The sequence below is a fragment of the Saimiri boliviensis genome, chromosome 1 (assembly GCF_048565385.1).
Source record: "Saimiri boliviensis isolate mSaiBol1 chromosome 1, mSaiBol1.pri, whole genome shotgun sequence".
In the NCBI taxonomy this organism is placed as follows: Eukaryota; Metazoa; Chordata; class Mammalia; order Primates; family Cebidae; genus Saimiri; species Saimiri boliviensis.
This window is the reverse complement of record NC_133449.1, coordinates 129,172,033-129,184,985: the sequence shown is the minus strand read 5'-3', so window position 1 is coordinate 129,184,985 and position 12,953 is coordinate 129,172,033. Positions and strand designations below refer to the sequence as shown.

Here is a 12,953-nt window from a genome sequence, read left to right as displayed (position 1 = left end):
AGCCTCCTAGAGGAATCAATCCTCAAAGTTTAAGTCATCTGAGGCCACGTGTGGTTTTGAATTCCTGGCTTCCCTACGCAGAGGACCGCAGAAGCGGCAGGTGATGTATTAGCCACACTGCCCGTTCTTTCTTTCTGCAGGAAAGAAATGTATTTGTTGGAATAAAAGGAAAGTTATTCTAACATTTTTCCTAAGGCTAATACAGATGCATACACCCTTTAGGAAGAAAATGAGTTTGCAGACTGCAAATGACAAAGGCGGGAAGTAACATCACCCTGCATGTCCTCTGCAGCCTCTGTGGCAGCGCTGGCTCAGGTCACCTTAGAGAGAGCAGTAAGACTCCTTTTCCTGAACCGCACATGACAGTCGGGCTCTTCATAGCCATGCACCTCACATTCCGCTGCTCAGATCCATGTGTGCTGCTTTGAAGCAGAAAGCTTCTGTTCCTCACTCCCACTGCTGTAACATCCTGCTGTGGGCCTAGGAGGCGCCCTGCATTCTCTCCACCATGTGCCAGCACTCAGAAAACCCACTGGGCTCAGCTGAGTTGGGTAGATGTCTTTTCTGGCTGTGTGTGTTGAGAGCCAGTTTGTTTCATGTAAATCACTGTAGTATGGTAATGCCATGTTCCTGCGTAGCGTGGAGGGGACCTCTCTGTGTCATGATGTGGGCTTCATTGGTCTCAGACTACTTCTCACTGGAATCTAATCTGCTTTCCGAGCATTGTACAGCCTCTTACACCAGAGATTTGCAGGGGAAGCTGCTTTTCCACTCAGCTAACACGTTGACCCCACACACGGAGCTCCCTCGACCTTTGTTGGACAAGTAATAAATATTGTGTGAAGAAAAAAGCCTGGACACATAATCTTGAGGAGATCTGGGATAAAACAGGTTTATCCCACCTCTTTACCTGCAGAATCATCACCCAGCCCTTAACTGTTGCTCAGGTATACTGTGTTTTCTATCATGGCACTTCCCAAATTGATTTGACTCTGGAAACCCAACTTTGTGGGATAGATGAGCTAAAAGCACATTTTGGAAAATGCTGCCCTAGATTATTCTTAAAAATCAGCAGAAATGTGATTCAAGTTGCTCACTGATTCAACAAGCTTCTCATTTATTAGGTGCCTACGCAGTCTCTGGCAGTGGGTACTTGAAGGATTTAGATGAAGCGGGGCCAGAGTGCATGGTGAAGATCTGGTGCATGAGTCAGAGGGAAGATCAGTTAGGGAGGAGAGTCATGGCTGAAAATATAAAGCAGCGAGCCAGCAAACAAACAAGAACTTTGAGCAGAAACCCTAGGTGGACAGCTCAGGAAGCAGACTGTGGCCAGCCACATACCAGCGGACTGGTGTCTGCAGCCTGAGTTTCCCCTCCTCACCGCTACTAAATTCTGAGTCCTTGAAGCTTCCTTGGCCACAATTGCCTCATTCCCAGAATGGCACGCATTCCTGCCCGGCCTAATCTGTGAGGTTGTGGCGGGGTTGGGGGGGGGTAGGATGACGATGATAAAGGAATAAATGACACAATTTGCTTGACAGCTCATTGTGAGTTGCTCTTATTAGGAGGTGAGCCATCTATACTGCCTCCCTGACCTAGTATAGATGCTGCAAGGGATACTAAAGAAACAAGAGACCTGCCCCTCACATGAAAGAACATTTGGCTTTTTTGAAGACACAAGACATATATACATATGAAACAAATATAAACATCAAAAGGCAACGCGATTGAGTGCAACAGAGGGCAGCAAGTACTGTTTGCAGTGTTCTTGGTGTTTTCACCAAAATTCAGATCTAATTCTGTCATTGTAAGTTGAAGACCGACATTTCGCAAAGGAATGCAGTCTCCCTTTCACGAGGCTATGCCAAACAGTAGTTTGGAGACACGGCGATGCAGCAGTGGAGACCGTTGCTCTTTAAAGCTAGATGAGTACAAAGTCAGTCTTGGTGGAGGCCAGTAGCTGTGCAGCTCTGGGTACGTCCGTTAGCCTCTCTGAGCCTCATCTGCTAGTTAAGGGTGATAACAGTTCTTATCTGTAAAGATTAAATGAGATAATACATGTGAAGTGGGAGTTAAAGTGTAGGTATTCTGGCAATGAAAGATGATTGCAAGATAATGGACACCCGTGAACGTGAACGCCAGCCTCAGGAATTTGGATTTTGTTTGAGAGGCAATAGGAGGTTATTGTAGATCCTTGAGAAAAAAAGTATGATTTAGTGATGTGTTGAAAGTGGTACTTCAAACTGATTTCGTCAGCTGTGAAATGCAGAAAAAAATGACCCTAAAGCATACCATACAGTGGGCCTGTACTAAATGTATTAAATTCTGCCCTTCTGTTAATGCTCCTGCTAGGAAGTGTCATTGTGAATTCTCCCATATGCAGCTGTGTTTGGGCCACAAACAGACTTCCACGTTCTCTCACATGGGAGATATGAGCTGTAGAAGGCTCCGGATGGTGGCAGTGAGGGAGAGCTAGCGTGAAACGCAGTGGCGGGGCCAGCGTGAGGGCTGTGTTCTGCCATATGTGTGTGTGCCCTTTCCAGTATGTGTACCCTTTCTGCAGGAGGCCCCTTCAGCATCCATTCAGATTTACTGTGCCCCATTTGTCTAGGGAAGCTGAGGCACAGGCAAAGGCACTGACTTAATGAGAGAAATGGGGGTTGCGGGAGACAAATTTAGAAGTCGTTGATTTTTGTCACCAAATTAATTTTCAGGCACTCTCAGCTAATCTCAGGGGAGATAAGGGATTCCCTCTTGGCCAAGGAGCTGTTCTGTGTCCCACTGTCCTGCTTTCTCTGGCCATGGGAGGGCATCTACCACTGCCACATGCACTGGCCGTGCTCCATAGGTTTCCCATGTTCCCTTTCTCTAGAGAAGCCAAATAAAGCGAGGTCATGATTTACATAGAACTTATAGGTGTAAAAAAGATCTATCTTTCTACTCATTTGCATATTTCTCTGGAGCCCCTGGTTCTGTTTGGCAGCATGAAAACAAGCCAAAAAAAAAAAAAAAAGTCATGTCAAAGATCAGAATCCGTGTCAGGGCCAGGGGATCCCCCCTCCCCACCTGCACTCTACGATGGCTTCTGCGTCCTCACAGCCCAGGGAAGGGGCCTCCGTCCTCATTCTGGCCTCCACTGAAATTCTCTTGCTTCTCCAAGTCACCAGACACCCTGTGCCAGTCTGCCCTGAAGTGCGGTTGGTCCCATCTGCTTTGGGACAACCAGCTGGATGTCCACGGTCCCTGCTATAGCTCTGGTTGCCTGATCCCCATGCTCTGTGGTCAATTTCTCTTGGCCCCAGCCCACTCTAGTCCATCAGAGGCTTCCTATTTCCCTGAGCTGCGCCCCGGACTCAGCCAGCGCCCCTGAGTCTGTGATAGAGCACTCTCCTCCCCTCCTCAGATCCTTAATGCCTGAGGTGAGGCCCAGAGCCCTGAGTTCTGCTCTTAATACAGGCCTCGCTGTTGAAAAACAAACCTTGCTATTTCAGAGGAACCTTTTCAAATTTACTATGTTGTTTTAACATGTATGTGTGTGTATGTGTGTGTGTGTGTGTGTGTGTGTGTGTATTTTATTGCATTTTAGGTTTGGGGGTACATGTGAAGAACATGCAGGATTGTTGCATAGGTGCACACATGGCAGTGTGGTTTGCTGCCTTCCTCCCCATCACCTGTATCTGGCATGTCTCCCCAGGTTATCCCTCCCCAACTCCCCACCACCCGTTGTCCCTCCCCTAGTTCCCCCTGCACAGACCTCAGTGTGTGATGCTCCCATCCCTGTGTCCATGTGTTCTCATTGTTCAACACCTGCCTATGAATGAGAACATGCGGTGTTTGATTTTCTGTTCTCGTGTCAGTTTGCTGAGGATGATGGTTTCCGGGTTCATCCATGTCCCTACAAAGGACACGAACTCATCGTTTTTGATGGCTGCATAGTATTCCATGGTGTATATGTGCCACATTTTCCCTGTCCAGTCTATCATCGATGGGCATTTGGGTTGATTCTTCGTCTTTGCTATTGTAAACAGTGCTGCAATGAACATTTGTGTGCATGTGTCCTTATAGTAGAACGATTTATAATCCTTTGGATATATACCCAGTAATGGGATTGCTGGGTCAAATGGAATTTCTATTCCTAGATCCTTGAGGAATCGCCACACTGTCTTCCACAATGGTTGAACTAATTTACACTCTCACCAACAGTGTAAAAGTGTTACTATTTCTCCACATCCTCTCCAGCATCTGTTGTCTCCAGATTTTTTAATGGTCCCCATTCTAACTGGCGTGAGGTGGTATCTCAACGTAGTTTTGATTTTCATTTCTCTAATGACCAGTGAAGATAAGCATTTCTTCATATGTTTGTTGGCCTCATATATGTCTTCTTTTGTAAAGTATCTGTTCATATCCTTTGCCATTTTTGGATAGGCTTGTTTTTTGCATGTAAATCTGTTTTAGTTCTTTGTAGATTGTGGGTATTAGCCCTTTGTCAGATGGGTAGATCGCAAAAATTTTTTACCATTTTGTGGGTTGCAGATTCACTCTAATGACTGTTTCTTTTGCTGTGCAGAAGCTGTGGAGTTTGATTAGGTCCCATTTGTCTATTTTGGCTTTTGTTGCCAATGCTTTTGGTGTTTTAGTCATGAAGTCCTTGCCTATGCCTATGTCCTGAATGGTTTTGCTTAGGTTTTCTTCTAGGGTTTTTATGGTGTTAGGTCTTACGTCTAAGTCTTTAATCCATCTGGAGTTAATTTTAGTGTAAGGTGTCAGCTAGGGGTCTAGTTTCTGCTTTCTGCACATGGCTAGCCAGTTTTCCCAACACCATTTATTTAACAGGGAATCCTTTCCCCGTTGCTTGTTTTTGTGAGGTTTGTCGAAGATCAGATGGTCAAATTTATTATGTTAAGATATTTTTTCTCTGGCAACAGACCCAATTTGCTCTAGACTTGAACTGATCAAGTTTAAAGTATGGAGCTAAGCAGTGTCTTACTCTAGCCTGGTATCTGGTGTCCCCTAAAACAATGCATGCCACAAATTTGAAAGGTGGAAGGCCACAGGAAAGGAAAAACACATCACCTTAATTGACCAAAATATTTTACTGATTTCAATTTGTGAAATTGAAAATACTCTGGCCAAAATTCTAGACTTCCCAATACACCTGTTTTCTCTTAATAATCATAATGCTGGATTTATTAACTTTTCTTAGACATCAGCATTTACTCCCTGTAAAATTATTGGATTGGTCCTTATTTTTCTTTTCTGAGACATAGACTCTTAAAGACACAACTGAAAACTGCAGACCTCTTCCAGTAACAAAATGCATGTACCCATTTCCCATCCATTTCAGGGCATTCCCTGGCCATTCCACACCCTCAACCCCAGAGCCAACCTGTAGGCCACAGTTCAAAACCAGTGACTTTCATGAGTTGCTGTAAGTTAGCAAAACTGCTTGCAGGAAAGGTTTCCATCTCACCTCCAAGTTTGAAGTAGTTGTGGCAAAGTGTGATAGAAGCAGGTTGAGGATACACTGACCCAGTCAGGCTGCCAAAGATGTGCAAATCCCACTGAAATAGTTCTACACGCAAAACAAGCCATCTTCCCAAGGTCTTTGCTCCTACCACCAAACAACGACAGCCTACCTGCCTTCAACACGTAACTCATAATTGTTTGGGATTATAGGTTCCACTTAGTCCTCTCTTCAGATCTCCCCAAAGTTTTAAGTCTCGCCAAAGAAAACAAGTGATTTAATGCTCAGCGCATCTAAACTATTCTCCAGTTAAGTTTTGGGGAATCTCAAGTTCACATATGTATGTATAATTACTTTTTTAAAAATCTATACTAACCCTCGAAAGTATTAGGAAATGGGTTGTAAGGAAGCACAATGCTTTCCTTATTTTTCCAAAGAGACTTCGAACTGCTGCAAGGACGTTTAGTGCCATGGGCCGGTAAGGACAGCATCATTCAGGCATCCTGAGTGCCACATGGGGCTGTGGCACACACTTAATGCTTCTGTTTTCCTTTTGCTTCTAGCCCATTCATTTTCTGCTCATACACTTAGAGGAGTAAGTCAAGATAAAAACAGCCAGGCCCCTTTTAAGTGAGCCTTTAATGAAAGATGTTTTGTTTGTTCACCGGTTTTCTGTTTTCAGGCTGAACCAGCATCTTCTAACAAGTGGCAGCTGGATAAATGGCTAAACAAAGTTAATCCCCACAAGCCTCCTATTCTGATCCAAAATGAAAGCCATGGGCCAGAGAGCAATCAGTACTACAACCCAGTGAAAGACGATGTCCAGGACTGTGGGAAACTTCCCGACGTTTGCCAGCCCAGCCTGAGGGACAAGGAGATCAAGAGCACCTGCAAGGAGGAGCAGAGGCCGAGGACAGCGAACAAGGCCCCTGGGAGTAAAGGCGTGAAGCAGAAGTCCCCGCCCGCGGCCGTGGCCGTGGCGGTGAGCGCAGCCGCCCCGCCGCCCGCAGTGCCCTGTGCGCCCACGGAGAACGCGCCCGCGCCCGCCCGGAGGTCAGCGGGCAAGAAGCCCACCAGGCGCACCGAGAGGACCTCGGCCGGGGACGGCGCCAACTGCCACCGGCCCGAGGAGCCCGCGGCCGCGGACGCGCTGGGGGCGAGCGTGGTGGTCCCCCCGGAACCCACCAAAACCAGGCCCTGCGGCAACAGCAGAGCGAACCACCGCAAGGAGCTGCGCTCCTCCGTGACCTGCGAGAAGCGCCGCACACGGGGGCTGAGCAGGATCGTCCCCAAATCCAAGGAGTTTATTGAGACAGAGTCATCATCTTCGTCCTCCTCCTCGGACTCCGACCTGGAGTCCGAGCAGGAGGAGTACCCTCTGTCCAAAGCACAGGCGGTGGCTGCCTCCGCCTCCTCCGGGAACGACCAGAGGCTGAAGGAGGCTGCTGCCAACGGGGGCAGTGGTCCCAGGGCCCCTGTAGGCTCCATCAACGCCAGGACCACCAGTGACATCGCCAAGGAGCTGGAGGAGCAGTTCTACACGCTGGTCCCCTTTGGCCGGAACGAACTTCTCTCCCCTCTAAAGGACAGTGATGAGGTCAGGTCTCTCTGGGTCAAAATCGACCTGACCCTCCTGTCCAGGATCCCAGAACACCTGCCCCAGGAGCCAGGGGTCTTGAGCACCCCTGCCACCAAGGACTCCGAGAGCGCACCACCCAGCCACACCTCGGACACTCCCGCAGAAAAGACTTTGCCAAAATCCAAGAGGAAACGCAAGGTAGGCCTGGGAGTCGGGGTGGTGGGGGGGAGCAGGGGCTGTGTCTTAACTTGTGGGTACATGGGGCAGAGCACCCACAGGCGGCTGGTTGGGACCATAAGCTGCCACAGGAGTTTTGTGCATCCTTACCTAACACACACTTCTAGAGTACTTTGTATATCCAGACATTGTTGTAAGCAGTTAACATCTAATTTGGGTGAGTCCTTAGAACTGCTCAGTGAGGGAAGTACTATTATTATCCTTTTTTTTTTTTCTTTCTTTCTTTTGAGAGGGAGTTTTGCTCTATTGCGCAGGCTGGAGCGCAATGGCACAATCTCTGCTCACTGCAACCTCTGCCTCCCAGGTTCAGCTGATTCTCCTACCTCAGCCTCCCAAGTATCTGGGATTACAGGCATCCATCACCACCCCCACCTAATTTTTTTGCATTTTTAGTAGAGATGGGATTTCATCATGTTGGTCAGGCTGGTCTTGAACTCCTAACCTCAGGTGATCCACCCACCTCAGCCTCCCAAAATGTTGGGATTACAGGTGTGAGCCACTGTGCCCGGCCTATTATCCCTATTTTATAGTTATAGATAATTAAGCCTTGTCCCACTGAATGTCAAAATAGGAAATATTTATCTAGTGTGTGCACATGCAGCTGGATGCAGGGCCTGTGAGAAAGCTAAACACATGAAGAACCCCACTATTTGCCGGGAGGAATGGGATGAGATGACATTGATGATGGGATCACTCATTGACCCAAAAAGCCAGTGGCCTCACAAAGTCCAAGGCTGTGGCAGGTGAAAATGAATACAGCAGACCCTGATGCAGCATCAGAACCAGCAGCTTTTGCTTTCTATGGCATTGATCAAGGAGAACTTCAAGGTCGAGGGGCCCTGAAAACGGCTTTGAAGAGGAGAGATATTTGAATACATCCAGGCTCAGGGATGGAAGCGGTGAGGCCAGGGAGTGAGAAGGCAGTGCAAGGACAGGGAGAGCTATGGGGCGTCTCTGGCAGCAGACACTGAATGCACAGCCCATTTCAAAGGTTTTTGCACAGGGGAATGCCTTAATCACCCATTAAAGCCAATTTTGAGGATTTTTAACCCCTCCTGTTAATGTATCTTCAAAAGTAATTTTTACCACAGTGAAAAATAAAGCGGGTGACAAACCAAGATCTCAATACTCATGGATGGCTCCAAATTTAGGACCAAGTTTTCAGTAACAACAGCTCACAGGTATATAGGTCCCCATGATGGGTGCTGCTCCAGACACTTTATACATGTTAAATCATTTTATCCTTATAACTTTATGAGGCAAATATTACTGCCAAACCCGTTTTACAGAAAGGGAACTGAGGCTCAGAAGCCCTAAAGCAATTTGCCCAAGGTCGCGTAGGCTAAGGGGCTGAACCAGGAATGAACCCGGGCTGTTTGGCTTCAAAGTGTCACAATAAGAAATCAGTCTGAGGTTTATATATTTTCCAGTTTTCTAAAGGCAGCCTAGTCTTATCAATAAAAAAGTTAGACTGAACACGTATGTTTCACAGCTATTTTGAATCCCTGATTGAGAGGGGGATTAAGGAGTACAGCTTGTTACCTTGTCCTGGCCACAATGAATGTATTCCTCACTTTATAAGTGTGCGTGGAGAAGGCACACAGTCTCCTTTTTTATGACAATCATCTTTGTGACCTAAGGGCATCTATGACCAGAGCAATTTATTCTAAAATCCAGGCCAGGCACGGTGGCTCACGCCTCTCATTCTGGTACTTTAGGAGGCTGAGGTGGGCAGATTGCCTGAGCTCAGGAGTTCGAGATCAGCCTAGACAACATGGTGAAATCCCATCTCTACTAAAATACAAAAAAGTAGCCGGGCATGGTGGTGAACGCCTGTAGTCCCAGCTACTTGGGAGGCTGAAACGGGAGAATCACTTGAACCTGGGAGGCGGAAGTTGCAGTGAGCCAAGACTACGCCACTTCACGCTAGCCTGGGCAAAAGTAAGACTCCACCTCAAAATAAATAAATAAATAATATAAAAAAATAAAGTACCAAAGGATGTGTTTCTTCACATAGTATGAATAACATTAACTAATTTATCCCTATAAAGTAGAATTTGAAGCCCTTGCAAGAAAGCTCATGAAAAGAAATATCTTCAAGGGGCAGCTTTTTGTTTTTCCTTGGTATGGATGCAAAGATAATTTTATAAAGAGACCCCAACATAGTTTTCGCCCAGCAGGGCCATTAGTCTGCAGTGGGCGTCCGTGGTTGGTTCCCATTGCCCTGGGAGTGCTCACATCTAATGGAAAGTATGTGGATTTTCACACCAAAGTCACCTGACTTCAAATCCCATCTTTACCATTTACAGAGTCAACTTTTCATGGGCCCAATGCATGGGACCACACTGGTGTGCATCACACAGGGCCCCTTGGAGTTGAATGCTTGTGGCTGCCATCTTGAAATTTTTCCTTTTATCTTTCAATTTGTGATGCTGCAAATTGATGGCCCATGTGCAGGGGCATATGGAACTTTGAATCAATGTGTTCATACCTACTGCCTGTTTCTGCAGGGCAGGTTCTGCCTGCTCTTCCATCCCCTGGCACCCCCGGCCCTAGGCAGTGTCGCCCTTCCCATCTTAGTCCAGGGACCATTGCTGCCCTCACCCCAAGAAGGGCCTAGGTGCAGGCATAGGATGGCTCTTGGCCAATCTTGATCCAGGTAGCGAGACATTCCAAAGGGGGTCTTGCAGTGCCCTGGTGGCTGCCCATTCACTGTGGGTTGTTGGGGAAATGCCTGACTGGACTCGGGCACCATAAGTAGGGCCTCTGATTGTCAGGAGGGGAACACCCACACTGGTGGGCTGCACACTTATGCCTCATCCCAGGGCAGACATGACTCTTAAGAGGGTACACTGGCCCCCCAACCCGCAGGTATCCCCATGCCCAAAGAAGTACAACACAAATACTGTAGACACCCCTGTGACAGAGACTGAAAGAAAGGAAAATGTTTTCTAGTTGAGGGCTTTATAACATCACTCTTTTCTTGCTTTTCGAACAAGGGGCCCAGCATTTTCATTTTGCACTAGACTCAGAAAGTTATTTAGGGTCCTTGACCTCCTGGGTGACCTTAATCAGGTGACCTTACTTTCTCTGAACTTCAATTTCTCCATCTAGAAAATGCTGACATCTTTGCAGGGGTGTTGTCAGATTCACACAATATGTTCAAACAATGGAAGTCAGTAACACATGTCAGCTCATTTATTCCCTACCCGCTGTTCCTCCTGCGGTTTTTCTCCGTACACCCTGTCTTCCTTATTACTTGCTGGTGCTCAATCTTTGTTGAGCATAGGAATCAATCAATCAGTTAATCATCCGGGAATGAGTGTGGCTATTACCTCTGGAATGGATGGCTAGATGAATAGGCTGATGGAAATACACACATACATGAAATATGCAGAGACAGACATTGGTAACATATAGACAGATGGGAAATATATATAGCTGCCCAGGCATACAGAGATTGCTAGAGAGAGAGAGATGTGCAGAAAGATGTACATAAAATTCCATAATAAACTGTGTTTAAATAGTTGTATTACTTATGGCCATTTTTAACTTTAAAAACTTCATTTATACTAAGCCTGACACCTGGTGGTACTCATAAAATCTAATGAATCATCATTAAACACAGACACAAGAGAAGTGAGAGAACATTTTTATAGTGCTCTTTACTTGGTATTCTGGGCATTAATACCCCAGTACTGGGTGCTGGAGATGGGACCCTGTAGACCTGGCTGTCAAACTTGTGGAGTCTCACCCTGCTGGAGCCCTAGAGCTAAATTGGGCCCTCCATGGGGGCACTATTACAGTGTGGGCATCTGGGATCCCCTGTGGCAGAGGCTGTGTGGCAAAATCCCAGCCAGAGCAAGAAGGTCAGAGTCTTTCTCTCTTTGGTGCTGGCACTTGTCTCCTGGAAAATACTACAGACAACCCTGAGGATACCATACTAGGTTCCTGCTCTCTCATGGAAAATGGAACTTTCCGAACATATTTGTGTTGCACCCTAACACATCTAAAGTTAAACACAGGCTGGCCTGATAGCCCACGCCTGCCATCCCGGCACTTTGGGAAGCCAAGGTGGGAGAATCACTTCAGCCCAGGAGTTTGAGATCAGCCTGAGCAACATGGCAAAACCCCATCTCTACAGGAAAAAAAAAAAAAATACAAAAAATTAGCCAGGCTTGGTGGCGCACACCTGCAGTCCCAGCTACTCTGGAGGCTGAGGCAGGGGGATCGCCTGAGCCTGGGAGGTCGAGGCTGTAGTGAGCCATGATCGTATGACTGCTCTCCAGCCTGAGTGACAGAGCAAAACTCTTATCTCTAAATAAATAAATAAAATTAAACACAATCATGGCAACAAGGATCCAATCAAAGTACTGTTTTAGAAAAAAGTACTTTATGGATTCTAAGATGTCATGGGATAGTATTTGTAAACTAGAATTAAGGCACCAAGAGATAACTGCCTCTGCTTGCAGATCACAAAAGGCAAGATTTTTTTTTTTTTTTTTTTTTGAGATAGTCTCGCACTGTCGCCCTGGCTAGAGTGCAATGGCGTGACCTTAGCTCACTGCAACCTCCACCTTCTAGGTTCAAGTGATTCTCCTGCCTCACTCAGCCTCCCGAGTAGCTGGGATTACAGGTGCCTGCCACCACGCCCCACTAATTTTTTTGTATTTTTAGTAGAGACGGGGTTTCACTATGTTGGCCAGGCTGGTCTCAAACTCCCTCGTGATTCACCTGCCTTGGCCTCCCAAAGTGCTGGGATTACAGGCATGAGCCACCACGCCCGGCCAAGAGGCAAGAATTTTTAAAGCAGAAAAGTCCAAGTGTACCACTGCCCTTACGGCATGAATCCCAGAGAACACACACTTGGTACCTTATTCTGATACCAAGAAATGCCAAGGTGAGTGTCGCTGGAGCTGCAGTGAAAACAGACCAGGCCTGCTTTGGGAGGCCTAAATTCTGGTCCTGTTGACGGCAGAGCAGTTTTCAGAATTCCCAAAATGTTGAATCATGGTGTCGTGCCTCGCCTCTGCAGCAGCTGTTAATTGTAAAACCAACAGATTTCATCCTTGCTTGTTGAGCTGATGGCAGGGGCACAGCTGTGCAGGCTGCTCTTCAGGGAAGCTGGGTGAGTGGGGCTCCCAGGAGGCCTCGCTCTGTGGAAGTCGGTGCCTGGGAGCCCATAATGACCTCTTGAAATCCAGGGCTGATTGACTTTAGCTTATTCCCAAACAGTGTGACATCGAAGACAACTACAGGGAGACCAAGAAGGCCCAGGGAGAGAAAGAGAGTTCTTCAAGACTAGCCACCTCCGCCAGTAATACTTTGTCTGCAAACCACTGCAACATGAACATCAACAGGTACGTGCATTTCCTCCAAAGTGGAAGTGAGCTGGAGGGATCTCTGGGTCTGAAAGTCACCTGCCGTGTTGGAGGAGGGTCTGGCTTTTGGAGGACTGCTCTGGTCTGGGTCTGCAGACTTGCCTCCCTCCATTAACCCAAGTCCTATTATTATGGCTACACAATGCCTCACACTATAGCTCCCGATAGGCATGCAGGGTGCTTGCCCATAACCAAAGACAAGCTACTAGTTACATACAGCTCTGCACTCCCGAAGATACGCCCTTGCCCCCAAAAAAGGATAATAACTGAATTTCAAATCAGTATTTTAATG

At 47.0% G+C, this 12,953-nt stretch overlaps 1 protein-coding gene across 5 annotated transcripts in view; it reads left to right on the top strand.

Annotated features, from left to right (window-relative positions):
* AFF3 (ALF transcription elongation factor 3) overlaps positions 1 to 12,953 on the top strand; it is a 613,873-nt gene that overhangs the window by 560,676 nt on the left and 40,244 nt on the right. For all 5 annotated transcript variants that reach the window (XM_010352080.3, XM_074404166.1, XM_074404177.1 and 2 more), the window contains 2 exons: positions 6,147 to 7,241; positions 12,516 to 12,640. In XM_010352080.3, the coding sequence (XP_010350382.3) occupies positions 6,147 to 7,241; positions 12,516 to 12,640 (1,220 nt within the window). The remainder of the gene's footprint in view (positions 1 to 6,146; positions 7,242 to 12,515; positions 12,641 to 12,953) is intronic.